We start from the raw sequence: 27,410 nt of genomic DNA, 5'->3' as shown, positions 1-27,410 counted from the left end.
GAGTGGTAACTGAATGCAAAACTTTGCACAATTCGGGTGTGCTTATGGATGCTTACCTCAGGGCAGGTAACATGGTGGCACTTGGCTACCAACGTGCAGGTTACAGGAAAAAAATCGATGTGATTTGATTCTATATAGAGAAACCTATGATCAATCTTAAATTATTTAATAGATCAGAAAATGCCACAGTTCAAGTGAATATGGTAGGTTCCAACATCAGTTCTGCAAATGATACCTTTTAGTTAAATATGAATGAAGAATACATGTGTGTGTGTATATGAAAAAATATTTAACAAATTATAACCTTTAGTGGGATTATACCTGACATTATAAGGAAATGATAATAAATGTCATTTTTAAGTGCAATGCCTAAAGCAAACCTTTATTTATCACTTTATGGTTTTGGTGTGCTGTATAAATGTTGTTTAAATAATGTTAATATTATAGGATATGTAAAGCTACATGAGTGAGGTGATATTGTAATTGTATGACTTGGCAAAGGCAACAGTTCAAGTCAAAGTGAGCATTAGGGGCTTGTGCACTGTTTGCAACTTTCTTCTGATAAGCACGAGGACCTTGCCTCCTATATGTTATTGGTGTATTCTATGTCAACAGTAAACTATAAATCAGAGAAGTAAGCAAAAATAGAAGGTAAGTATCCTGCTGCTGCTTTCTTGGAGTTATTTGTCAGAGATGCAATATTAAAAGTAAATTAAGTGGATGATTAATGTTGTGACATGACTGCCTAACTCTGACTCTGTCTCATGAATAGGTGTGTTTGGTCTGTGATACTGTTTGCTGCTGCCTTCTCCAAAGCAGATGCAAATTGAAATGAGCTCTTTGTCAGTAATATAATACAGTATTTGATTACAAGCTTAATTTTTTTTGCATGTCATGTAGACATTTTCAGGAAAACAGGGAAATACCAATGTCTTTTTATTAAAAAAAAAAAAAAATAAATCTTAAAACATCAGTGTTCCTAATCAAAACAAATAGTCTTTATGGGAAGAAAAAAACCCAACGCGTGCACACACACACCCCCCCAAAAGTGTAAAGGATATATCTGAGTTCTTGAGTTGTCCATGCTTGTGGGCCTGTTTACTTGCAGTGGGTTAAGTAAGGTTGAGTTCTGAATTGCAGAAATATTGGCTGCATTTATTGCAGCTGCATATAGGAGAGTTTTAGTGTAGAGTAAGATCCTACCTGAGTGAATAATGTGTTTTCTCTGTCCTTGCTTAAAATAGTTCTCAGATATATTAATAGTATTATATTAATGTACTTAGCCATATTATTGTATTCTCTCATTATAAATGTATGATGTGGAAATATTTCATTTTCTAGATGGAACCAAGAAACCTGGCAATAGTATTTGGTCCAACACTTGTGAGAACATCTGATGATAACATGACACACATGGTTACGCACATGCCAGACCAATACAAAATTGTAGAAACACTCATCCAAAAAGTAAGTGAATGCATTTCACTACTTAAAAAATAAGATCGTACACAGGATTGACCAGCTTTTCTCTCATTGGACCAGTTTGGGTCTGGTATTTATCCTTTGAACTCCAGGATATCATTTTTAGTAATGTCTGTGTTTGATTGTTCCACATTTGGGTTTTGTGTTTCCTGTGGGGTTTTCACCTTTTTTATTTTAAATTGTAGCATGACTGGTTTTTCACAGAAGATGATGCTGAAGAGCCTCTTGTAAGTATTGTATCATAAATATTTGTGTTCTAATTATTTAGTTTAGAATCTGCTTCTACTGCCTCTAGAATATCTATATATTTCTTATTACATCACTGTATGGTTTGCTCTTCAGAAGCACCTTTTTAGCTCTCCAGTCCTTGCAGTGATATTTTTTTTTTTATAAAAAGCAAGATATGCATTTGTTTTAAAAGCATAAAGCAAAATGGGAAAATAAGAACATGTGAGGAAAATATGTCCTCAGGTCAAGAATGCAATTTTCTAAATGCTGTTGAATCATAATGAATTATTTGTGAAACGATGATGAAGAGATCTTTGTTTATTAACTGTAGACAACAGTTCAGGAGGAAAACACTGTAGAATCTCAGCCAGTGCCAAACATAGATCATTTACTCACCAACATTGGAAGAACGGGAGTATCTCCTGGAGACGTATCAGGTAACTTGCCTGGACAATGTTAGTCCATAGGCTAGAATAACCTACTCTGTTAACTCACTGTAACTCTCTCTTCCTATTTTCTTTTACTAATAAACTGGTTTTCTCTTTTTCAAAAGATCATTAACATTTTTTAAAGACTTGAATTGATGATAATCATGCATGATATAATTTGGAAAACTTTGTTGTCTAACAGGAATATAATCATTAAAAGATGGGGCTTGCACATACTATTTTATTTATTCACAGTAACCCATGCAGTCATCATCGTGAGGTGAAGCAGATAAGCTGCTGTAAAGTGGTTTGTTGTGATGGCAGAAAGACTGATCTTCAGTGGTGTTCTAATATTGCTCCTTCCCAACATTAGGAATGCAAAAAAATTGAGTTATGTTTTCTTGTCAAGTGATGGACACTTTAAGTATGTTGCAGAATGTCTATACTAAAGCTGATTTCCTTCTGTTTATAAATGCCATCCTCTTTTGTGGCTAAGGACAAGCATTGCAGGCTCTTTTTTGGTGACTTTTTTCCCCCCTCCCTTCACTATACTATTGCACTAACCCAGCATGTTGTATCCCAGGAATGTTATCCCTTCATCTGTAGCTTTTGTTTCAGTTTTCAAAGGGTTGTTCAGCACTTACTAAAACAGTCACTTTATACTGATGTTGTAACAGGCGAAGTGGGAGGAGTCTATCACACGGTGATGTCATTAGTGGATTCTGTGATGTCACTGATGGACAGCTGGAACTGTAGGAAGAAGGAGGACTGTTGCCCACACTGTAGCTGCCTTGTCTGCAGAAACCCCCGTTTCTTGTAAATGGAAAAAAAAAAAAGTTGATCTGTGCTGTAAATTTTCTTTTAAGAGTATTTTAAACAGATCAATGCTACTTTTTAAAAGTTTTTCTGCTGTTTCTTGTTATCTCTGAAGCAGACCCTGAGGAGAAATAGCATGGTATGGTCTACCAGTCTTTCTAGTCATAAAGCATTAGCCATGTGTCAAAAAGGGGTGTGGCAGGGGGCTCAGCTCGCTCTTCCTAGGGAGAAAGTCCCTAAAGCTGGAACACATCCAAGTTCATGGTTTTTAGTCATTGTGCTAGCCCCTTCCTACCCCCTTTGTAATTGTATAATCTTGGGTTTTGCGAGAGAGTAAAACTATGGTGTCCATTTTTCATTCCATAATAGCGCTTGTTATAGAAAAGTACAAAACTGGTAGCTGCTGAAATCTAGCTGATTTAAAAATAAAATTTTACCTATACGTAGTCAGAGGTGGAGAGATGTATAATTGGGGTTTTACACACAAAATATGACTTAATTCCTTTAAAAACTCACAAAAAGTATATGACTACATGAACCATGATTTGTACCTAGGCAGCCAACAGTGCTAAGACATTCAATTTTGCTTTGTGTATCCTGAATCTCAGACGGGTACACAGTACAATCCTGAAAAGGTCTCTCAGCTGCGGTTTTGCAGGGGCTGTATACTTAAAACATCAAATAAACATTAGTATTTCTGTTTTTTACTTAGAAGAACAGGGCTCCTTTGCCATTCCTATCATTGAGCTGGTTCTGGCTACAATTCACAGCATCTTTTCATGGCGGTGGCTTTCTGTGGTGCAGCTTGCATCTTTGTGAGCTCTGACTATTCACTCTGTTCTGGTTTTTATTTGCTTCACATTTTGTTCTGTGCTTGTCTTTTTCCATAAGTCCAGTATTGTCTGTAGCAACAACAAAAAAATTGCACAGGACTGAGCAGAATTTTTTTTTTTTTAATTTTTCCACAGATTCAGCTACTAGTGACTCAGCAAAATCTAAGGTAAACCATTTTGTGCAATGATGTAGTTATAAGCTTCTGAAATCTGTTAGATATTTGCTTGCTTTATTAAATCACTTGTATGCAGAGATGTACTACGAGGCTTATGTAGAATTTTTGGAATAAGTGGTAATACTGTTTTCTCAGCAAATAATTTTAAAGTGTTGCATTGGAAGAGTATCGCTTGGTGGCAGTTAGCTGCATCTGCCAAAGCAGTCATCTGCACACATAAACAGCTTTGTTCCAAACTCTTGCAATCGTGAGCACTTACGTCCTTTTTGCATCTCATTTAGTAGAGGTAAATGTATATATTGTGCTCCTTGTCATTGTTGGCGTACTACCTACTCCCAGACAGTATTTGTGTTTCCCTAATACACTGAGAAAAGTACATGTAGAATTTAGCCTTTTCTTCCTCAGAAGGTGATAGCTTCTCCTCTTACAGGAAGCCAAAAGTTGTGGTTAAAGGTTGCTGTGCAAAACCCCCCTGGGAGGTATTGCTGTGCTTGGGAGGACAGCCTCGCAGGTGACGGGGGAATAAGACTGAAACATGGGCAGTAGTTCAGTCCTCGGTTTGACTGAGTTCTTTTCTGACCCATGGACAAATCTTTCAGTCTTTTAGGCTGCTGCCTAGTAGTTGCTAACACTGGATGTCTGCAGCCTTGGGTGATAGGGCAGCATGCGGCTGACCTCAGTCAGCTGTGAGTGTGTGAGACCACTTTATGCTGGCGTGCGTTCTAGGTGTGTCACTGATGCCCCTCTTTGAGCTGAGAACCGGACTTAATGCATCCTTCTGGTTCAGTGTCGAGATGCCAGCCCAGCTGCTTGGTGGCTCAGCCACTGCCTCAAAACAGCCCAACTTCCAGGACACCGTGTCACACTGCCTGTGCCAGGACCCTGCGCTGTTTGCAGGCTTCCTCTCTCTGACCACCACCTGCAAGCAGCACAGAGCGACAGCGTCAGTCAGACCGCGGACACGGGCCTGTGAGCAGCAGTGCGGATGCATGCAGATTGCCTGGGCCAGGAGCCTGCTTACTGCTCAGCCAGCCACGTTCCAAGTGGAGCTCCAGCTGGCTGCATTGCTTCATCTCCTTGGTGAGAAGGACATGTACCTGTTCCCAACCCATGGAAAAAAACTGCGCCGAGCTCACCCATCCTTTATGAGGACTGTAGCTAGTGCAAGAGTGCCATTTGAGTAGTGAGAAGAATTGCTGTGGTCATTTGGAAAATGGTAGGCCCCAACACCCAGTGGTCCCTTGTCAGTCACTTTGGGTTGGCCCTTCTCTGCTGGCACAGCGATTCAGAGGTGTCGCCTGCTGTCCAGAAGGTTCTTTGTCCGTGCTGCTTGTAGGCAGTCATTGTGCAGGCGGCCAGGCAGTCTCTGTAGATAGTCATTGTGTAGGCTTCTCAGATGCTTGTTTCCCTGGGAGCTTTCAGGAAGACCTGATGCGTGTCTTCCGCCCACCCTGTCCTGATCTCTGAGCTCTGCATCAAGAGCGTGGGATATTCTCTGTCATGGAGCAAGAGGTTCTGGATAACTGTTACTGTTGATTGAGTAGAAGTTTCTCCCAACTCTTCCCTGTCCGTGTTCATGTAAACAAATTAGTGCACTTTTACTGTGGCTGTCATGGTCAATATAGCCACTATATTACTGTATGGCTGTTTGGTTTGTGAAGTCATATAATGGCTGTTTTCACCATTGCCAGCACCTCTTTTATTTCTGAGTAGATTGTGAATAGGAATGAAATTTGCACCAAGAAGAAATTGTTTGAGCAAAAATTGAATGCATTGTACTTTGCTTTTTATGGTCTGTGCATTTATGCTGGACATCCTGTGACAGTTCACTGTCACATGGGGGCCATGATTCTATGCTTATGGAGCAGAGAAGTACCTTGTTGGATGACTGCTCAGTAGTTAGATGATAAGTGTGCATTAGCTTTCCCTTTGTATTTAAGCTTATTCTCTTAACTAGATATATGGAATCACTAAATGGTCCTTTCAGTAATGATGTCCTAGTTTTTTTGTTAAAACTGTTGCCATAAGGATAGCTCTTCCCTCCACTTTTCTTCTGCCTCTCCACAGTGCTGTATAGTAACAAGTGGTTGGGATTTTGAAAACTTTTTGAGCATAGCTCATCACTGCTGATCTGAGTCTTCCTTCCCTCGGGTCAGAGAGAGGGACTAGACATCTGAACATGGGCTTAGGTTCAGGTAGCTGACACCTAAGCTGCTCTTGTTGAAGCCTAGACAGATGTCAAATTTCAGTCCCACTATGTTAAAGGCCTCCAATGTGTGCAAAGTGCACTGGTCAGCAGTCCAAGACAGGGTGGTACCTGCCCTGAACCCTCCCGCTTCTTTTGAAGGTAGCAGTGGGGCAGTAAGTAGGAAACGTATGTGGCTTTGAAGTAGCCAGGTGGTAATATTGTCAGTGTAGTGAAAATAGTTTTAAATTGATTTCATAAAATGGAATAATTGGTCTTGTCCCCTTATTGCTTCTGTTCAGTTCTAAAAGTAGAATCCTCAAAAATCAGGTAGAAGTTATTTTGTGTTAAATTTCTATACTTGAGTCTAAATTAGAGTTTTTTATAGCTTTTTACTTTATTGGAAGTGAGATTGATACAATTTAAAAACTCAGCCTGAAAGATGAAAGAGAACTGAAAAACGGTTTGAGAAATTAGCCTTTTCATATAGACCTTGAACGGAGGGGTTGAAACCACATTCTTGGGACCTCATCTGTGAAGTAGTTTCTGTGGCAAACCAGTCTTGAAAAGGTTATCTTGCTGTAATGGAGGCATGCTTTAGTAGTCAATCAAAAACTAAATAGCTGTCTATACAAACTAGTCTTTGTTAAGTTGAAGGGATTCAGATAAAAAGTGGAATTCTCAGGATGAAAATTGACTTCTTAGACAATGTCATGTAGAACACAGAAAGAGCATGGAAATATTTCCTGAACAGACAGACTTCCTGCTGTGAAGCTCAGAATGTGTTCTTTAAAAGTCTCAGGGTAACAAATGTTTTCTTGTGATTTCTAACCATGCCCCCTCCCTCTTTTTTTAACAGGGTTCTTGGGGTTCTGGAAAGGATCAGTATAGCAAGGAACTGCTTGTGTCTTCCATTTTTGCGGCAGCTAGTCGCAAGCGGAAAAAAACAAAAGAGAAACCACAACCAAGCAGCTCAGAGGATGAGTTGGATAATGTGTTTTTCAAGAAGGAGCTTGCAGAACAGTCTCGTGGTGACACAACAAAAGAAGACATAGCTAAAGGGGAATGTGAAAGAGAGAGAGACGTAGGGAGAAAACAGAGGATGTTTGTCCTGAAGGAAAAAGAGAACAGCAGTAAAAAAGATGTGAATGTTGTGAAGGATGAAAAGAAGTTATTAAAGAAAGAAAGTGTCCTGTTAGAGGAGCCTTCACTGCCTTACCATGAAAAATGTACAAAATCACTGAATCTCAGCTGTCTGCAGGCCACGCAGAAAAATAACCCAAAAATGCCTATTTCTCAATCTTCTTCCCAGGTTGAGGAGACAGTGTCTGACTCCGGCACTATGCTAAGCACTTCCTCCCAGGCTTCCCAGCACAGATACTCATGCAAAAAAGTAGCTAGCCCTGAAATGAAACACAATGAGTTCTTAGCAGCTGATGTCAGTTCCATCACCTCAGATTATTCAACTACTTCATCTACTATATATCTAACTGGTTTAGATGCCAGTATGCTGAGCCCTGAAGTGCAGTCAGTGACAGAAAGCAAGGGAGAAGACGCTGATGATGAAAGAAGTGAATTGATCAGCGAAGGGCGTCCTATGGAGACGGACAGTGAAAGTGACTTCCCTGTCTTTGCCACCAGTGCTGCTGCTGAAAGGCTGTCCAAGGGGAAGGTGTCAGAAGTGGTAAAGACCAGTCGGAGGAACTCCGAAGAAAGCGAAGTAAGTTGTACCGAGGGAAGTTTGACACCAAAGTTAGAGAGTCGGAGACTTTTTAGCTCACACAAACTTATTGAATGTGATACACTGTCTAGGAGAAAGTCCACGCGGCACAAAACAGACAGTGAGGGTTCAGGGGATGCAAAGAGTGAGAAGGACTTGCCTGCTGTGACCAAAATGTTTGACATAATGAAAAAAGGAAGATCGACAAGCAGTTTAGCTACACCAGCCAAAAGTGAGGCTGACAAACAAGAACCTACCTGGAGACTTAAAATTACAGATAGGTTAAAGTTGCGACTCAAATCATCTGCAGATGACATGTTTGGAGTTGGGAATCAAAAAGCTAACTCTGCAGAGACTGCAAAGAGAAAAAATATCAGGCGAAGGCATACACTTGGAGGACAGAGGGATTTTGCTGAAATAAGCGTCCTGAATGCTTGGAAAGCTCAAGAGCCAAGTCAAAGTAGAGAGAGAGAATCTGAGCTTTCAGCTGTGAATCGGTTGAAGCCAAAATGTCCAGCACAGGACCTCTCTATCTCAGACTGGCTTGCACGAGAACGTTTACGCACTAGCACAACTGACCTTAATACGGGTGAAACTGGAAAGCCCAGACTTGAGAACACTAGCTTAGCAGATGTATCAAAGGTAGATCTGCCTTCATCTGCAGAGATACAGGCAGATGAAGGCAGTTCTTCCAGCAGCTTGACTTTAGTTAATAGAACACCACCTTCGGGACCATTTCAGCCACCAGACCAGGTAAATGGTGAAAATTACCAGAATATGAACAAAAACAACTTTAGCCCAGCAGTTGATGCCCATCCTCATAAACTGTCTGGGACCCAAGTGGTTAGATCTCGATTCTACCAGTATCTTTGAAATGGGGAGATATGTCCACTACAGCAATTCATTAACTTACTGTTACACTTCCCAGTAACTGCGTGTATGTGTGTGTGTACATATATATATATATTTTCCTGTACTGTTGTTGTTATGCAGCCTTCATTTGGGCTGGTTTCATCAATATGCTCTGTGGAACGTCTTCACAGTGCATTACCACAGCCAGAAGAACACTAAAGTTAAAGTATATATATATATTTTAAGAAAAAGTATATTTGATGGCTGCATACAAATGTTGAACAAAGCATCTGATGCAACATGGTGTGTAGTATATACATGGTTTTCTGACTGAGAGTTGGCCTGGCATTAGTATGCAGAAAAATTGTTCTTTTGGTTTAGTCACTAACAAGTGCCTCATCATAAATTCATTTGGTTTGTTAGGGTGCCATATTGTTAAATTAGAGAAACTTATTACAAACAAATGGATGCATTTTACTGTTAACGAGTTTCATTACATTTTACAAATGTTAACACAGGTGGCTACAGAGCTTCCATTCCTTAGGCATTCCAGTAAATATTGGAGTTTTATATTTCCAATTTTAATACAGATTTTGAGTTTTATGTGACTTGAATTTTTAATCTTTCTGTAAAATAAGTAACTTAAATGTACATATTACATGTGTATCTTTTCTTCAGATACCAGATTTGATATAAATGTTGTAACATAGGCGTGTAGATAGTGGATACTGGATGGAACTGGTTTCTTTTATTGAGAATATAATTCTGCATGAAGACCTAATGAATCCAAACCTGTATCATGCCTGTGTGCATACCCACTTAAACACTGGAAATAAAATTGTTTTGGTGACTCTTTGTGTGATGTGAATTCATTCTAATGAACAGTTTTAAAATGTCATGTTTACAGGTTGCAGGTGGCAGCTGCCCTCGGGTTCAAAAACTTGGAGTTGCTCCTGGGTGAGGGGTGCTTCCCTTTAATGTCTTTTGTTTGTGGGATGAGACTGTGGAGGCTACCATATGAGAAAGGGGGTCAGTTGGTTAAATATTTTCATCTTGATAGATAATCTGATTCTAAGGTATGTAGCAAGTTGGTTGATTTTTAATATACTGGTTTTGTAGCACTGAAAAAAACATGTCCGTAGTAGCCCCCAAGTCATAAAGAGTGAATCCCAGTGTCTGCCAATGAGAACAATACTGTACTATGGGTCTTGGACTTCTGTCCTTTTAACTGCGAAGTTGAGTTTCTACCCTAAAAACCCTCTGTGTGTGAACGGTCTACCAGTTACATTTTTTTCTTCTATCTTCTTGCATATCTACTTGAAAACAAAGCAGCTGTTCATCACTTTGGGTATTCCCCTATCCTAACACTGTCACTTGCTTGGCAGAGGATTAAAGCTGTGTTAATGATAAATAAACAATGAATGTCATGAGCACAGAAGAATTTATGCAGGTGGCCAGCAGGGTGAGGGAGGTGATTCTCCACCTCTACTCTGCTCTCATGAGACCCCACCTGCAGTGCTGTGCTCAGCTCCTCGTACCCCAACATAAGAAGATGGACCTGCTTGAGGCCACGAAGATGATCAGGGGGCTGGAGCACCTCCCCTGTGAGGACAGACTGAGAGAGTTGGGGTTGTTCAGCCTGGAGAAGAGAAGGCTCTGGGGAGACCTTATAGAGGCCTGCCAGTACCTAGAGGGGGCTACAGGAAAGATGGGGAGGGACTCTTTATCAGGGAGTGTAGGGATAGCATGAGGGGTAATGGTTTTAAACTGAAGGAGGGTAGGTTTAGATTAGATGTAAGGATGAAGTTATTCCCTGTGAGGGTGCTGAGGCCCTGGCACAGGTTGCCCAGAGAAGCTGTGGCTGCCCCCTCCCTGGAAGGGTTCAAGGCCAGGTTGGACGGGGCTTTGGGCAACCTGATTGATTCCAGTGGAAGGTGTCCCTGCCCGTGGCAGGGGGGAGGCTGGAACTAGGTGATCTTCAAGGTCCCTTCCAACCCAAACCATTCTATGATTCTATGTGTCCTGTTACTGAGAAGAGAAGGAGTTGTAACGACAAGGATGTGTAGGCTGACATGGTTTTAAGCAGACTTAATTTTCCATGCTTTGATCTACAGTGCTTTTGATCCTTGTGAGAAATCATTATAAAAATTGGCTGTGAAGAAAAGCATTGGATACAACAATTGAGGTCTGTGAAAGTTCTCGCGACATAATTGTGTGCATCTAGTACCAGTTCACATAAAAATGAATCACGTTCTTGTGGTCTGCAAACTAAAATGTTTTTCCCCCCCCAGAGCAAACAGGAAGCTGGTGCGATAGCAGTGTTTCCATGTGCAATGTGAGGAAAGGTTGGATGTGTTTTGTGAAACACAGAGTAATTGATGATTTTTGTTTCAGTCCTAATAGTAAAGTGTATTTGAACAAGGGATTTCAGAATACGTGTTGTGGTGCCTCTGTAATGCTGTTCACCAGCAAATACCCATTGTCTTTTACTGGGGGGCACGTTTTGTCCCATCACTGCCCTCAGAAGCTTGTTCAGAGCATCTACAGTAAGTCACAGCGGTCTTCTCTATGAAGCAATAAATTTACGGAGGTACATGAGTCATCCTGGGGGTCAGTCTCTTATTCTGATTTGACAGCCATTCTGATGGATCAAGTTAATTTGCATTCTGTGTTTATAGATAACTAATTATTTTAACTCCTGAGTCTAGATGTATGGCTGCCAACTCTTGTTTGAGAACATGGAACTTGTGTTTTGTATATTGTATTGACTGGAATAGGGGATAAGATCTTTTGAAAAATTAGAAACTTGAAAATACCCAAGCCAAACACAAATAGTATCGGCTGACAGTGCTCCAGGTACAAATTTAAGGCCTCAGCAGCCTCCATCTTCTGCTTCTGCTCTGGCTCCATGGAAGCTGCAGAGCAGTTGCAGGAGGAGTTTAGACAAAAGTCAGGATATCGATGGGTGGTGTAATAAGAGGATTATGGCTGTTTGGACCACCATGTACATCAAGTCTTGGGGGAGATAACCTGGCAGGCAGAGTGGAGGTGGGGAGGCTCTGGGGAAGCACTTGGCTTGAAGGAGAGAGGCAGGGAGTAACCGGTCAGATGCATCAGGGAGAGGAGGTGGCTGAGCTCCGCTGGCAGACAGGAGCATGTGGCAGTGTGTGTGAGGCTGGGAAAACGTGGATGCTTTTTGTGCTCTTCGGAGACTGCCAAGGTTTGGGGCTACCTTAAATTCTGGCCAGCGTGGCAATTGAGATGACATTTTTAGGAGCCATTGCTATGCTCTGATCTTAACAGCAGCTACCTGAAGAGTAGCTGTGATGCTTTTTTCTTTTCTACCCCTGCCAACACCCACCCACGCACACACACCTCCTTCCCACCCACCCCCCTGGAAGAGGATGCCAGTCTGATTAATGCAAGAAAGGAAATTCATGTGTGTGATAGCCTGCCCTGCGCTGAATCCTGTTAGTGCCTGTATTTCCTCTGGAAGGTGGATTCTGTGGGATGGGCGTGCTGTGGCGAGCAGAGGGCCAGGGCCAAGGTTTGCCATCGGGGAGATGGCTCGTGGCAGGGATGGCTCTCGAGTTACAAAGGATCAGGTGTTAGCAAGTTACTATTTTTCAGTAAGTGTTGGCTCCCTGGGGGACGCCAGACTAATGGTTTAAGAACAAAACCTAGCGTGTCCCTCATTTAGCTTAAACCGGCATCTTGGCTGTGTGCTGTGAAGGAGAAGCGTAGCACCCAGCCTCCTGGTGCTCTCTGTATTTGCTATCTGTTGTGTGGGGACGTGCAGTTGCCCTACTCGGTTACAAGCTACAGCACTGGACCCTTCAGAGCAAGGGAGTAACATAACACCGGAGAAAGTGGGAAACACCCTTGGAAAGTGCATGGATCAGGTGGGTGTAGTGTGACAGAAGTTACTGAGAGGTTCTTCCTACCTAAATCAGCTGCTCCCAGACCAGCCTCCGGAGCTTTGCTGTAGCAGCTGGAAGTGAACCAGCTCCGCTCCGGCAGGTCAGTGTGAGCGCTCCGAGCTGCGCCCCGCGCTTCGCTTTGGCTTTGGAACCACCCAGCTTGGCCTGGGCTCAGCTCGCAGCCCGACGCTGAAGCTCCTGTGTCCCGCACGTGCCTGGGGCCCGGGCTGCCCTGGCAGCGGCGGGGAGGGCGCCTGGCATGACCCTGCGGGAGCTACACTGCGTGACGTGTTCACGAGGTACGAGTTAATGCTTACGTTCTATAATTACTCCCGCTGTATTTGAGGGCTCTGCCTTGAAATAAGTGACACTTTCTGTTTCACAAGGAGGAACAAAACAAGGAATACTTGAAGGTAGAAGAGATACCTCATTCAATCAGTCAAAGGTTTGGTCAAATGTTAGTATGCTTTTTTTTTTTTTTTTTTTTTTTCTCTCTAGTTTTCTAACCTAGAGTTCTGGCAATTAGCTTTTGTCCAGGTAAATTTGACAGACCCCATTTTAGAATGAATACTTACATATGGCCTTAATCTGGGGACAATAAAGTCAATTTTTTTTTCTGATGGTTTAATACTCTCAGGCAAACAGCTTAACAGCTAATTGAGACCATTAGAAAAGTTATTAGTGACAAAATACAAATATATAAGCATGCAGCCCTTTATTTTTGTAAAGATCTTTGCTTATCATAGTTCTGTATATTACATTATGGTGTTATACAAATAAATTTATTTACAAAACCATGAGCTATGCAAGCTTCTTGCTTTTTTTTCCTATTTGACTGATATCCATCTCTTTCAACCCTTCCCCATATATATTTTTAAGCATGCATAAAAATTAACTTTGGTGTGGTAAAACTACTCTATGTGCCCAGCCACATACAGTATTTATTTATTTATATATATTTATAGATATGTACAAAAGTTTGCCAGTATACAGAACAGTACAGGAGTGTACATTTTAAAATCCACAATGCAATACGTTAATGGGCTACCAGGTCTCAGTAAAATAAAACTCAAGGAAAAAGGGTGGATTTAGCTAAGAAAAAAAGTAATCAGCAACTACCTATATGTGTAAAAGAATTTATTTCTTTTCTTGGCTGGCAAGTTCTTAAATATACTCTGAATGGCAGTGCAATAGGTTGAGTTGCCTCATACACACTAAGACCAGTCTTGTTCTGTTTCTTGTGTAGAGGTTTACTGTCCAGCATACTACTTTCAAATGTATATTACAATAGTATCAAAATGTTTTGGCAAAAAGATCTTGAAAGGAACCATGACATTTGTTGACAAAAATAGAAATCTGTAACAAAGCTAAATAACACCAAAATAAAAGAAAAATATTTTAGTTTCAGTTTTACAGTTGTGTATAATCACACTTTAGTATATCTCTGTTCATTTCTAGTCCCCATAATGAAAAATAGCTTTATACAAAACAACTTACTAAATTTTTAACCATACACTTTCCCATGCTCAGTACACCGCTGTGCACACGCAGTCAAGTTCACTCACACACCTTCACACTTTTTTGTAAGAGGTGCTGCCTAGAGGAAGAAAACACTCTTTTATCATTACAACAGCAACAGAGTTTTACAAAAAAGCTTCACTCTAATCTAGTCTAGTAATTCAGTATTTAGCACGTGATTAGTATTAAGCCTCCAGCAATACAGCAAAATGGTTACATTCCCTGGTTAAAATATTGGCGGCGGGTGCTTTGAAAATGAACAAAAAGCCTTGGTGAACTTGCACGCACGCTGTGCTTAGCCTTTAGGATGGCTCCTTGGCTGTGGATGGGGCGGACTTGCCGGCATTTCCGTTCTGTGCCTTGTAGCTGGTGAAGCTAGGTGTGTGGATTGTCCTGATGCTCTTCATACCTTGGTTCAGTGAAGTGGGAGAGGTAGAGGAGGGGGGGGAGGTAGAGGAGGAAGGAGGGGGTGGCCGGCCGTTTTGAGTCTGTAGTGAGAATGAGAGATGGTGACCTTTCCCTGGGTAAGTGGGGCTCTGAAACTTGGAGGAGCCGTTAGAGACAGAGGGGATGAGGGAGGTAGAGTAAGTTATGCGACCTGTCTGAGGACCGAGAAGGTTAGAGGAAGGAATGGAGGTTTTAGTAGGTGGATTAAGAGGGTTAGAGCTGTCACCGCTAGAAGCAGGTGCTGAGCTGCTTTTCCCAGAAGTGGGAGAAAAGGCTGGGATCTTAGAAGCAGGTAGGGTAGGGGAAGTAGCCTTATAGTCCCCACCAGCTTTCTTAGCACTTCCATTAGCCTGCAAATAAAGACGGCAGGAGACAGTTTGTCAGAAAGCCAGTAACATGATAAACCAACAGGACCTGGGAAAATAGCCCTACAGAGAATAAGAATTAACAGTTCGAGGCCTGAACTAAGTCTTGCAGCCATGGACTGGACCTGGTAGAAAACCCGAAGTGCCCAATGAAGAGTGCATAGAAAGAGCCAACAAAGCTTCTGTGAGAAGGTGCTATCTATGGGTTACAGACCAGTCACTACATTGGCCATGCTTCTGGGTTATTAACGTGTGAATAGACATGTTTGGCTGGAGCGTTAATATGCATCTACTGCCATCTATTACACCGAGAGGTTAGTGTCCAAGGCTTCCTGTAAAGACTCTCTGAACAGAAGCATTCCCAGCTGTCATAAAGAACCGCCACATTTACCAAAGGGAAAGTAAACAGGTAGTTGACATCTTAAAATTACAGCTGAATACCACAGTTAAAAAAAAACAAAAAAACAAAAAACAAAAACAAAACAAAACAAAACAAAACAAACAAAAAACAACAGAAAATAAAGAAAAAAAAAAAGCAGCAGGTGTTTTATTGCAGACATGCATGCACAAGCATGGTGAAAATATCAGTAGATACTGTCATGCCCCCAGGATCCAGGTTGTCCAGTTAGACCTCACTCGAAAGTCAGGCATCCATTATTTGGTATAATCTCAGTCAGTTACTGGAGTTTTTAAATAAACAAACAACATGGACTGTCCATCCAAACACTGGGTTTAGGGTAAAACTACCTGTCTGTATTGGCGTGGATCCTGCAGCTTGTGCTGTTTGCCTGCTTTCTCCATGCTTCCTTGTCTAGTTTTTGAAGCCATGGGGACTGGCATCCGGCTTGTCTGGGAGGCAGCGCTGGGGCCCTGCGGAAACGAGGGGAGAGGCAGGGGAGGGGGAGACAAGGAGAAGGTGTGATCAGTACCGGGGTGCTTGAAGAGGAGACTGCACACCATGCACCATAAAAAAAAAGCCACAGTACTACATGCAGGGAAAGTTCGGGAGCTTCACACCGCAGGTGTTAATTTCCAGAATCAAATGGAGAAAACTGCTCAGCTACTGATCAGCCTGGATTTTATGTCAGTGACACTTGTCATTTCACACAGCGGATTATTCGACCCAGCTCCCCTGCATTTGCCCATCACCAATCAGCAGCAAAGATTAAAATAAAAAAACCCAACGGTCTATTAGCTGTTAGACACCTTGTGGGGAGCCCAAACAAGCCACCTGAAAGGAAGCAAACAAATCACAAGACCCTCTTGTTTAATGATGATTATTGCAGATTTTAGAAAGCAGCTGGAGGTTTGTTTTCTCGGACTAAGGTACCTTACGTGAAGTGGCTGGGATTGACGGAGGGGGCTCTACGCCAGCAAGGCTCTCATCCAGCACTACAACCTCTCGGGGTGGGGTCTCTGGTACTATCTGGGCAGAGAAGGGGACAGTGCTTCCCTCAGAGCTGAATGTGTTTTCAGGGATAGATTTTGGACTCATTTCACTGATGGTGTTTTCCAGCTGCTTTATAGTCTGCTCAAGGCTGTCTAGCGTTCGGTATGTACTCTGTCGAATTTCATCAGTCCTAGACAGGGACACTGCAGCTCCAGGGGGTCCCTCTTGCTTCCCAGAAGGACTTTTGTCACTGTCCTCGGGCTGAGACCTGGTGATTTCAAATCTCTTTGCTTCCTTGTGCTGCTTCAGGGTCCCATCTTCCTCCTCTTCTTCATAGACAACAACCTGCAAGGTCTTTTTCCCAGTCTTGGTTCCTGTCCGTATTGCCTGCGTCAGAGCAGCCAGCTGCTTTTTAGGGAATTTGAATTTAAATTTTTTCTTAGAATCCTGCCTGCTTCCAAACTGATCAGCAGAGTCCAAGTTTGCTTCTGCATTTAGCCCGTAGATCTGTCGGTATTTGTTAAAATTTGTCTTTGTGTTTTCCTCCTCTGCAGGAGGTCTGGTTTCTGCAGAGTCAGAGGAAGACTGAAGGTTAAATATGTACTGCTCGTTGAGACTGTGAGCTGCTGAATACTCGGTGATTGCTTTTCTGTCATTAACTACTGGTGGCTCTTCCTTCTGGGTCTCAGAGATTTCATGTGCTTCATTTTCTTCCTCCTCCTCTTCCTCTTCTATCTTTTCATCTGTCATCATTTTCTCCAACTCCTCATCACATTCCTCAAAAATTGTAGAAAGACGCTTATACGCTGACCTAATATCCATCGGTTCATCAAAAATGATGATGACAGGTTTTTTGTCCAGACATACCACTGGCTCTTCGCTGTCTGCATTTTCTGCGACACCCTTCTCCGATGCCATGTCCTTCCTCACATCGATGTTCACTGTTTGCACATCTCCACCTTTCCGGCTAACTATATCGTGAACTTCCCCACTCGAGAGGACCTGCACAGCTGTTTTAGTAATCATGAAGGCGATGTTTTCTGTGGGTGAGTTGTCTTCACTTGGAGAGCTAGCTGGAGAGTCCATCTCTTCAACGCTGTTCGCACTGTTACTTCTGGACACTTTGGGTCTTAGCACAACCTGACTGTAGTTGACGGCAGAAGCTTCTTGCTCCTGCGCAGAAGGTTGAGGCCCTGTAGCCTCCTGCGTGTGCCTCATGAGAGGGGCAACGCTGCTGATGGGGATTTGCTTGCCTGTGCTCTGCAAGGCTTCACCCTGCGGCAGGCCCTGGTGAGCATCTCGTGAGAGTCTGTAGTTTGGCTTTTGTTTTCCAGTTTCAACAGCTGGAAAATGGGATCCTAAAATATCTTGAGCCCCTCTTCGTTTGTCATCCTCTGGCAAAGTGATACCAGACAGGTTTGTGCTCATATCCTGAAGGTTTTTCTTAGAATAGTCTCTACCCTCTATGAGTTTATCATGACCATAAGGCTCCATATTTAAACCCTTGCTAAATGTAGGACTGTCATTCATTGAAAAGCCAATTTTACTGTCAGCTGTGCTGGATGAATCAGAACCCAATTCTTCTTCAGTTTTCCCTTCCCTCTTCTCTTTAGGATGGTCACTATCTGTGGGAGATCCTGTTGTAGCCCCATACACCTAAGGGGGAAAGTCGGATTACTTAGTTATTCAGGGCTGTTACCTTTACAGGACTTTTTTTTTTTTTTTTTCCCCCAAGTTAATCATCATTTTCTCAGGGGAAGTGCAGACCTCGTGAACTCACCGCTCTACTGCTGCAGAGGCATGTCTGAAATTGCCATCTGATTCCTGTCTGTCTTCAGGGCAAAATTCCAAATTCTGTCAGAACAGTGCATGATGTTACTGCTCTGCGCTATGCATGTGGCCAGCATGGGTTGTTACCTGGGGCTCATGTTTTAACAAGGCCTCCAGAATATGCAAAAGCACACTAATTCCCTTATTTTCAACACAGTCCTATCTTGACCTGTTTACTTTCCAGCTAAAAAAATAATCACTAGTTTGTATAAGCTTGAAGTTGAAAAGATTCACAGTATCTGATTAAGTTCTGCTGGGACACATCAAAAGGAACCTGACGTGGAAGGGCTGACAGCAGGCCCCTACAGCTTGCTAGCTGACCGGAGAGCCAAATGCGAGAGCCAGGCTAATCTTGAAGTTTTGTACGAGTAAAAGCTGATTTTCAGATTGCAAACATTTTGCTGCTTCTAATGTTGCCCACATCCGAGCAGCAGTGCTCCATCACAGTTAATATGATCACAGTCTGAGCATTTCTAAACCCTTCCTGCAGCTTAGAAGTACCCCTTCAAAATTACCAGCGGCACCCTGCAGTGCCTGGGAAAGTGCAGAATGAAACACTGAGCGATATTCATTTATAGAAGCACCTCCAAACATCACACACAGAAGTCATCTACTAGCTCGTAAGTAGTATATTCTCAGCAATGCAAATTTAAGGGGACTTTATTTTCAAATGAGGCTGCCTGGAGATGCTGTTTCATAATACCAGGCTTTTCTTTGGGGTTTGGTTTGTTAAGTGCTAGTGACAGCTTAGGATAAACACCAATCATCAGGGTGAGGGAATGGCCTGAAGAGACACCATGCCTATGAATGACCAAAAGAGAAATCTACAGTCAAAAGTCAGCTCGCCAAGAAGGAAATGAATCTGGCCTCAAGTGCCTGAAGGCAGTGAGCCAAAAGCATTACTGCTGACATTGTTTGAGACTAGAAGCTGACTCCTACCATACCAGAAGGACAGATGATTATACGTTTATGAGCATCAAGAGATGCAGAAGGTCAGTCAGGAGAGTCTCTCTCCCAGCTGAGATGAATGAGTGATGGTACAGCAATCTACAGGTTGGCTAGTGCATGAGCTCCCCATGCATACAGAGGTTCACAAGGTATAGATTCTACATCTCATGTTTCTACATTTCTTATATACTGTATGAGGATTTTACACAGAAAAACTCTACACACAATCAAAATGCAGCAGCGAGAAAGTCAGCGATAGACCAGAGTCACAGTTCATCTCTACAAAGGCTTATTACCCGTAACAAGGCTGTGCAGCTACTCCACGGATACCCTGACATCCCTCATACTTCTAAATAAGGAGAAGCATCACACAAATCGGCCCCAGCCAGCGAGGCGTCAGTGGGCAGGCTGACACTGCCTGCACTTCGTGCTGAGTGCCGGCATCAGGACAAAACACCAGGGCCTGTGATCACCTCCGGCCCAGGCTTATGAAGTGGTAAGTGCTTCCCAGTCCCATTACGTGTCACAGCTCCCAGAATTAGGCCAGGCCATTTACTGGCACTTGGTGCCTGTGGATATGCTGTCTCAGTGACCGAGTTCCCATTTCTCTATATCTTTTTTAGCAAGTTCCACTTCTTGTTCCAAGCAGTGCAACATCTTGTGGTGTCATTGTACAATATATCTCATTTTAGGAACTGCTGTCTTTCTACTAACAAATAAAACCACAAGAAAATCCATTTCCTCTGTGAGTTTATCATGACCATAAGGCTCCATATTTAAAGCCAATAAACACTCTGTCATGTCAGATGACAAAACCAGATCTAATTAACCTTAATTTCCTGGACTCTGTCTTATTCCAATAAATAGCAGTTTATGGCAATTACTTGGCAGCATCTTTCAAAGAAACATTTGTGCTACAGGATGTGCAGTGTCTTGGGTAAGTGGTGACCCAGGTTTTCATGTAACAATATGATCTTCTTATTCTGACACCAGTAATAATAAGGATGAATACAGATACATTTACACTTTTTTTTTGCCCACCGTAATGCTGTCATACACTCCACAAGAAAGCAATTTTCCCCTTTTACTCATAGCTGTGTACTTGTACCCTCACCCAGAGAGGCATTTGCAGCTTTAGACCAGAACCGCTGTCTGGGCCGCTCCCAGCCAAGTCTTTGTGTGCAATCCCTGACCTGGCAGCAGTACCTTTTTGGCAGGAGGGTTATGGATTTTGATGCTAATAGTATATCAGACACCACCATCAAGGTGTCATCTTGTGCTTTACAGCTGCAGTACCCTGTGCAGATGTAGCTCACTGTGGTTAGAGCAGCTGGGTTCTTCTCTGCCTTGGGGACCTGGCAAAGTAATTTTCTCTTTCCCTGCCTCAGTTTCTGTTAAATGAAGTTGAAGTGCAAAGTCTCCTATAAAATCCGTGGGGAGCTATTCATGATGCTACATCAGAGGAGGTATTACTGCCATTTCCAGTTTGCATACACACACAAAATACATGACAAAGTTGAAATGCTGTGCTGGAGAGCTGTGGGGTTTTTCCCCACCATAGCCCCCTTTATTGCAAACCAGCCTTTGGTTGACACATCGTGCCTGCATGACCTCCTAAACCCAGCCATGATTCAATTCATTACTCTTAAACTTAAAAAAGAGGTCTGCAAAAGTAGAAATACTTGTTCTCTTCTTCATCCTGCATATTGGCTGCCCACGAAGACCAATCAACTCAATTGGCAATGCCAGTCCAGACACAGCTGTGAAATTCACCCCAACTTGGCTGTAGCCCCAGACACGTGGCACCTCTTCTAAGTCCCATGACCCATGAGTGAATATTGGCCATTAACTTTCAGAGCACAGGCAAATTTGGCCCATCCACCTTGACTCTGTCATCCAATAAACTGAATGGGATTTCTGAATATCTAATTACTGTTTCTGGGACCAACAAATGAAACAAAATAAAGCAGAAATTCTCTAAAGTGGCTCTTGAGACTGAGAGGAACCACTAATTCTCCTTGAGACAAGAATAAGGCTTAGGAGAGATGCTTCACTATCCATTGCCAGAATATCGCTGGAAGGATGTTCTAAGTAGTATGAGCATCTCTTTGGCAGAAACTGATGGATCCTCTTTTAATTTTGATTTCACAGAATCATAAAACTTCATGAAACCATTGTATAATTGCTAATGAGACACATAATGTACACTGATATAATGTTCCATATGAGTGTTTCTGAGCCATACTGAGATAAAAGGAAAGAAACCACCGGGCAGTGGTGGGTGGGGGTTAGAGAGAACAGAACAGAAGATATAAGATTAGTTTTGAAGGAAAGAAGGTTATGCCAAGACCGGGTGGCATGTTTACAAACGCCACTTGTTACCTTCTTTTCCTTGTGATGCATTAAAGTCCCAGGCCTTATGTCTTTAACATGTGTATCATTTCTGGACTGTTCAGCATGACTGTTTGAGTTTACATCCATAAAAGAGCACTTCTGGAAAGCCTAGGAAATAAATGCTGCAGGTTATCAGGAGACCAAGAGCTTTAAAACAGAAATGTCTGGACATGACCAACTACAAAGGGAGCATTTGTTTTTAGCATTCACAGCTCAATAATATTATCTACAAGCTCATGAGATAATAGAGATTTTAGACTATCAGACTAAGAGAAATAGGGCATCCCCTCCAGTCCGCCAAGATTGAATTCTAACTCATCATGCTGACCTCAACATTCCCTGCAGGGAGATAAACATGGTTTCTGGTTTTACAAATGGGCAGATGAAGGCACACAGAGGTGCTGCAAACTATCCAAACTTAAGTAAGAAGCCCATGACAAACTAGGTTTGTGACAGTGCCTACTTCCTAGCGGCTGACTTTCCCCCCACAAACTCTTATTAAAACTTTAGACTTGGAGACGTGTCTTTGCCACACTCCTGACTAATGCTCCAGATGGTGACAGTCCTAACATAGGGGCTTGTGGACCACTGGCCTCCCACCATGTGTACCCCAGGGCATGGCCCGGACTTTTCGCCCTTTAGCTTGTTATCGTCTCTCCATTTCCTTTGGGTTTCTCTATCCAACTGGCTCCCAGATCCAGAGAAATAGAATTATCCCTGCCACCACTGCACAGTGCCGGCTGCAAGTGTGCATCACTGGGATTTCTGCAGGCCTTGACTGGCATGGTCTGCCTTCAGTGAGATGTACAGGCAGGACATCTCTGCCAGGCAGAGGAATGAGGGCTTACGGGAGTCAAGCACACCGTGATATAAAAGAACATTATATACTATGTATTAGGGAAATTATTTCATTCCTGGCAACTCTCATGAAACTAATATCCCTGATTACAGACTAGAATCAGGCCTGTTCTTTGAATATTGTACTCCTTGTATGTATTGCATGTTTATGCAAAATCAGAAAAGTAACAATAATGAAAAAATTCAGTGCAAAAATCAAGGTGTAAAAGTTCTTCTGATTTTCCATTACATCCTATTTGTATGTGTTTGTAGACCAGAGTACCTAAGACAACATGGCACTATTAGAAACAGTAGTCTCGCTCCTCATAATATAGGATATGGACTTTCCCCAGCTTACCCATTCGCGAGACCAGTAATGTGTTTTTGAGTTAGGCATACAATCTACAGAAGCATCCTCACAGTCCTTCAGACTTTAAGTTATGAAAAATCCACTATTATTTCCCTTGGTAATTCATTTATCACCTTTGTTCCAAAATATCTGTAACAGTGTCCAAATACAGTTTGTGCTACAGCAGCTGATTATTAGTATGCCTTTTTCTGCTACATTAAAAACATGCTTCCCACAAAAGTACCTCCACACTGTACTCAAGTCTCTTCTGAATCTTCATATTCTTTTCAAATGGGGGATGTGTGGATACTTAATTATGGATGCAGCAGCCCAGTGTTGATCTCACTGGTCCTGTACACAGAGATGAAAACACTCCCTGTTCTCACATCTACACCCAAAGCAGACACTAACTTTTTGGCACCAGCACTGACCTGGGAGCTCCCATCATCTTGTTACTGCATCTCCTGTGTCTTTCAAAGACATACAGTTGTGGTCTAGCCTGTATTTTGTTGTTCTTCATGTGGACTTTATTTTTCAGTGAATGTATTACAGCCATTAAGTGATTGTTATCACCTCCCTGCTCTCATACTTCACTAGTTTGAATTAAGGTGATCTAAGCAGGATGGGTTTTAAATGTATTTCCAGGCTGTTGTTGAAAGTACAGTGTGACACTGGGCCTGTAGCTGATCCCTACGGGACCTGACCATAAACACCTGCATCAGGGGCTGCACTTTCAGAGCCAGACAGCTCTCAACTGTCATTCGATAGGGTGGGGGCTTTTTGTATACTCTGTGGTGCCATATTTTTATCAGAATGTTGTATGATGTTTGATCAAATGACTGACAAAAATGTTTATAGGTATACAATTCCACTTAAGCAGTCAGACCTGTTACCTGATCAAAGAGTGTTGGTTCCTTTGACAGATTTGTGTTCCATTACATTGTGTTTCCTAGTGTAACTGCTTATGTCTGTCCTCTAGTTCTTCACTGGTTGAATCCCATACCTGATTTTCCACTATTCTGCCTGTGACTGATATCAGACCGATGACCCTGTAGCTCCTGGATCAAGTAGTTTGCCCTTTCTAAGACATGGTATTCTGTCAGTCTTCTGAAATATATCTGGTATTTTTGTATCAGTTTAAAATGAATATTGCTTGTCCCCAAATCTAGCATTTAAACACTCATTCCCTGTGGAGCTACCATGCCTATTTCTCCTCCCTAGCTTCCCTCAGCCCCCGTTTCCAGACTTTGACTTCCACTTCATTGTCACCGGTTGCAAGGCAGTCGGGTTGCTCTCCCAGAGACAGGAGACAATGTGACAGTTTCACTGCCTCCAGCTCTCCTGCCAAACTAGTCACTAACACACAAACTGGGGACAAAGGTAAACTACTGCTCTTCCTTCCTGCAGATCAGCTGTCTGAAGCACTGGTGGGTGAGAGCGGAGCAAAGAGGCAGGGTGCACCCATACACATCTCCTGTGCTGCGAGTGCTCCCTGGGCAGCACCAAACCCACCTGTTGGCACGTGGACAGCAGGGATCATCTCATGTCATGACCGTGCTCTGAAACACCCCAACATCAGAAAGTGATAGCCAGTTAAGCTGATCCACACCTCCTTTCCTCATGTGGTCATGGAAGAGGATGCAGGGCGTGCTGCTGGGAAGCTGGAGCTCACTGATGGTGGCTGGAAGAGTTGCCTTTTATTGCAGCATCACCATCACTGAACTAAACCGGCCTATGTGCCATCAAGTGAAGGACCAGCAAGAGAGCACTACTTCTATGCCACTGGCAGAATAATGTACCAGTTACACAACAGGGAGCAGCAAATGTTTCAATGTTCAAACACTTCGGGAAATGTTGGACCATAGCAAAGAACAAGTGAGCACAGCTCACCAGGAGCAGACCCTGTATTTTCTGCTCCCACTAAAGTTAGCACGAATGACAGGCTCTCAGCATCTTGCTGGTCCAGTACTGAGAAATGCTAGGCCAAGGAGAACCACACCAAATGCACACCAATATTTTACTTGTCCCATCTACATGTGTAAGACTCTCCAGTGGCAACCACTACATTCTTGACCACTCTCTCAGCTCCAGACATCTTGAACAAAATTTAGGTAGTGCTCACAAAACGTGTACCTCCCAGTGCAATAAAGTGGGACTGGGTGAGACTGTCAGAGCTACTTTCCTTCAAGTTCTGAGCTAGAAATTGTGCCGAGGCCCTAGAAGTGATATCAGGCACAGGTATCCTCATGTGCAACTCAAAAGGCATACCTGTAATTCTGCCATTATTTTATCTCCCTCCTCTTCCTCTTCATCTTTTGCAGCTGATGCTACAGTATTCCCTGTGCTCCGAGACAAGGCCTGATCCTCTTTAGGGGCTTTGGATTGTTGTATTTGCCCAGCATCTTCACTGCTTTCCTACAAGGGGATGAGAAAGCAGACAGACAATACAGTTGAGCCCTCCTGATGCAAAGCAAACAAAAGATTCAACACTACTGCAATTCCCGTGTTGTGAGGTCCCTCTTCCTTTTTAAGGATACTGCTACTTCATCAGTTCAACACCAACCAATATTGCTGATGTGATATCATTTTCACAGAGTAAAAAGCTTGCTAACTTGGACTTCCCTCCACTTCCTTCAGAGAACAGAACAGATGGGGAAAGGAAGCCCAAAGAAACTACTTTGCAACATTTCTGTAAAAATACTCTCAAATCTGAGCTGATCTCCCCCATCTGTGTAAGGCATGCTTTTTTTATTTTTAATCTTTTTACCATTCTAAATGAAAGCAGCCTGTGGCTTGCCTTCTACATTGCTAGGAGATAAGAATGGCAAGACTCCTGTAAACAGAACTGATCAGACCTTACTTGTTCATTTGGCCTAACAGTAGTGTTTCCTAGTGAGCAGTTTCAGTAGCTCTCCAGGACACAGCTCTGTCTCAACTTATTTTGTGGTTTATAGACACAGCCCAAGCCTGAGAATGTTTCTCTGTGCCAGTGACTAATCAACAGTCTGGTTGTCTAGAGTATGAGTCATCAAACCTTGACAGCAGCAGCCTCCTTTCTGGCTGCATAGACGACATCTCCTGATCTCGTTGTGGTTAGTCCTGACCCTGGCAGGTAACTGCGCCGTGGAGGTGGAGGAGGTGGAGACTTGGTCAGCTTGTCATTATCCTGTTCTCCATCAGGAACTTCTGCAAGTAAACAGAGCAGCACAAAGTGAGCACAGGTGAAGGAGGGGGGAAGAAACATTTGTATCTCTGACTCAATTGGAAAGGAAAAAAATGTCTTCAAAGGTCCTGTTGATGAATATATATGAATAGAAACACATTTGGGATTCAAGTGGAACTGCCTTGAATGAAAGTAAATAATGCTACACTTGCACAGAGAAGCTAGGTCACTTCACCCAGAAATTTTCAGCAAAACTCCTGTCCTCCATGCCATTGCGGCTGTGTTTCAGCCCTTACTGTACAAGTGTGATAGCAGAGCACACATTTGTAAATCAATCACTTGTAAAGAAGCATGTAAAGTTCAGGTTCAGCTGGGTACCTGGTTACAGATAGTGCCCCATAGTCTCCTTTGAAAGCATGGCCACTGATGTGGATACTAGCAAGACACCAAACCTGGAGGCTTTTCACTGTTCTCAGCAGTTCTAGAGCAACCAGCACACATTTCTTCTCTGCCTGGGAGGTGCTGCTGGCAAGGTGCTAGGAGAGGAGCTGAAGAGTTTCGTCCATTTTATAGTTGGACAAAACTAGCTAAGTTCAGACAGAGGCTGAGAGGTAAAGTGTAAACACTGCTACAGAGATGCCACCTCTGCAGTTCATTGAGTCCTCTCACCTCTGAGCAGGGCAGGGGAGCACCAAGGGCTTTTCTTCTAAGACAGCAATTTTTTTTCAGTTTATTTACTACTAACTATTCCAGGAATGCACAGTTTTGCTTTTGCATTATCATATGAGGGCCCTATATATATTTTGCTAACCCATGAAGATTCAAATACCAAATATAACGGCTGAGCAGAGCCAGCCCTTGCTTTCCAAGGAGAGTCTTCCAAGAGAAGACCAGTTTCACAAAGTGGCATTTCCCCCTCATGATTCTTCCTCACCCAGCTGCTACTTCCTCTTCCCCACTGTCACCAGACAGCATTTTTTTGCAGAAGCAGCATTACCCTGCTCATGACCTGTCCCTCGGTGCTTCTGGTCACAGGCTAAGCATCATACATGGCAGGAGCCAGCATTTTCACACTGCTGTTTACAATGTTTGTTTTCAAGAGTGAGAGAAGGACCTTACTGCAGCTACTCAGCGTTATATAAATAGCTGGAATAAATATAGCCCAGAAATATAAAACATCCTGCTTTTGGGATTACCCAGATATTGCAGGCTAAGTGTTCCCTCTGAGCAAGTTACTGAATAACTGCCCATTCTTGGAGCTGTGTCAGGCTCCTCCAACATGCTGGTTGGCCCCTGGGGTTGGACGGAGCCCTTGTCTCACCCAGCCTCATCACTCAGCTCAAAAGTTCTTTGCAGCTGTTTAAGCTTAAAGAAATGCTCTGTTGCATTATCATCCTGCCTGGCTATCTGGCATTTACTTGCAGGATTGTAAGAAGTGTGAATTTCCAGATGCACTTTACATTAGACCACTTCTTTGGTCAATACACACCACAGTTTTTAGTGACATCAGATGTACTTCTACCAGCCCA

At 42.8% G+C, this 27,410-nt stretch overlaps 2 protein-coding genes across 17 annotated transcripts in view; one reads left to right on the top strand and one right to left on the bottom strand.

Annotated features, from left to right (window-relative positions):
* The window catches only part of ARHGAP21 (Rho GTPase activating protein 21), a 115,459-nt gene extending 105,889 nt beyond the window's left edge, over positions 1–9,570 (top strand). For all 5 annotated transcript variants that reach the window (XM_042801865.1, XM_032991033.2, XM_032991026.2 and 2 more), the window contains 5 exons: positions 1,342–1,467; positions 1,668–1,709; positions 2,042–2,147; positions 3,923–3,954; positions 7,008–9,570. In XM_042801865.1, coding sequence (XP_042657799.1) covers positions 1,342–1,467; positions 1,668–1,709; positions 2,042–2,147; positions 3,923–3,954; positions 7,008–8,741 — 2,040 coding nt within the window. In that variant the 3' untranslated portion in view covers positions 8,742–9,570. The remainder of the gene's footprint in view (positions 1–1,341; positions 1,468–1,667; positions 1,710–2,041; positions 2,148–3,922; positions 3,955–7,007) is intronic.
* A 3,768-nt stretch (positions 9,571–13,338) lies between these two features.
* Positions 13,339–27,410, bottom strand: part of KIAA1217 (KIAA1217 ortholog) — a 372,126-nt gene continuing 358,054 nt past the window's right edge. For 9 of the 12 annotated variants that reach the window (XM_042801978.1, XM_032991142.2, XM_032991122.2 and 6 more), the window contains 6 exons: positions 25,753–25,904; positions 24,987–25,133; positions 21,521–21,640; positions 16,301–18,016; positions 15,718–15,840; positions 13,339–14,955 (listed from right to left, as the gene is read on the bottom strand). In XM_042801978.1, the coding sequence (XP_042657912.1) occupies positions 14,461–14,955; positions 15,718–15,840; positions 16,301–18,016; positions 21,521–21,640; positions 24,987–25,133; positions 25,753–25,904 (2,753 nt within the window). In that variant the 3' untranslated portion in view covers positions 13,339–14,460. The remainder of the gene's footprint in view (positions 14,956–15,717; positions 15,841–16,300; positions 18,017–21,520; positions 21,641–24,986; positions 25,134–25,752; positions 25,905–27,410) is intronic. The other 3 variants (XM_032991135.2, XM_032991174.2, XM_032991180.2) reach the window with 3 other exon arrangements.

Source organism: Tyto alba, unplaced genomic scaffold (genome assembly GCF_018691265.1).
Source record: "Tyto alba isolate M040663 unplaced genomic scaffold, T.alba_DEE_v4.0 Super-Scaffold_38, whole genome shotgun sequence".
NCBI lineage: Eukaryota > Metazoa > Chordata > Aves > Strigiformes > Tytonidae > Tyto > Tyto alba.
This window is presented reverse-complemented; position numbering and strand designations above follow the sequence as displayed.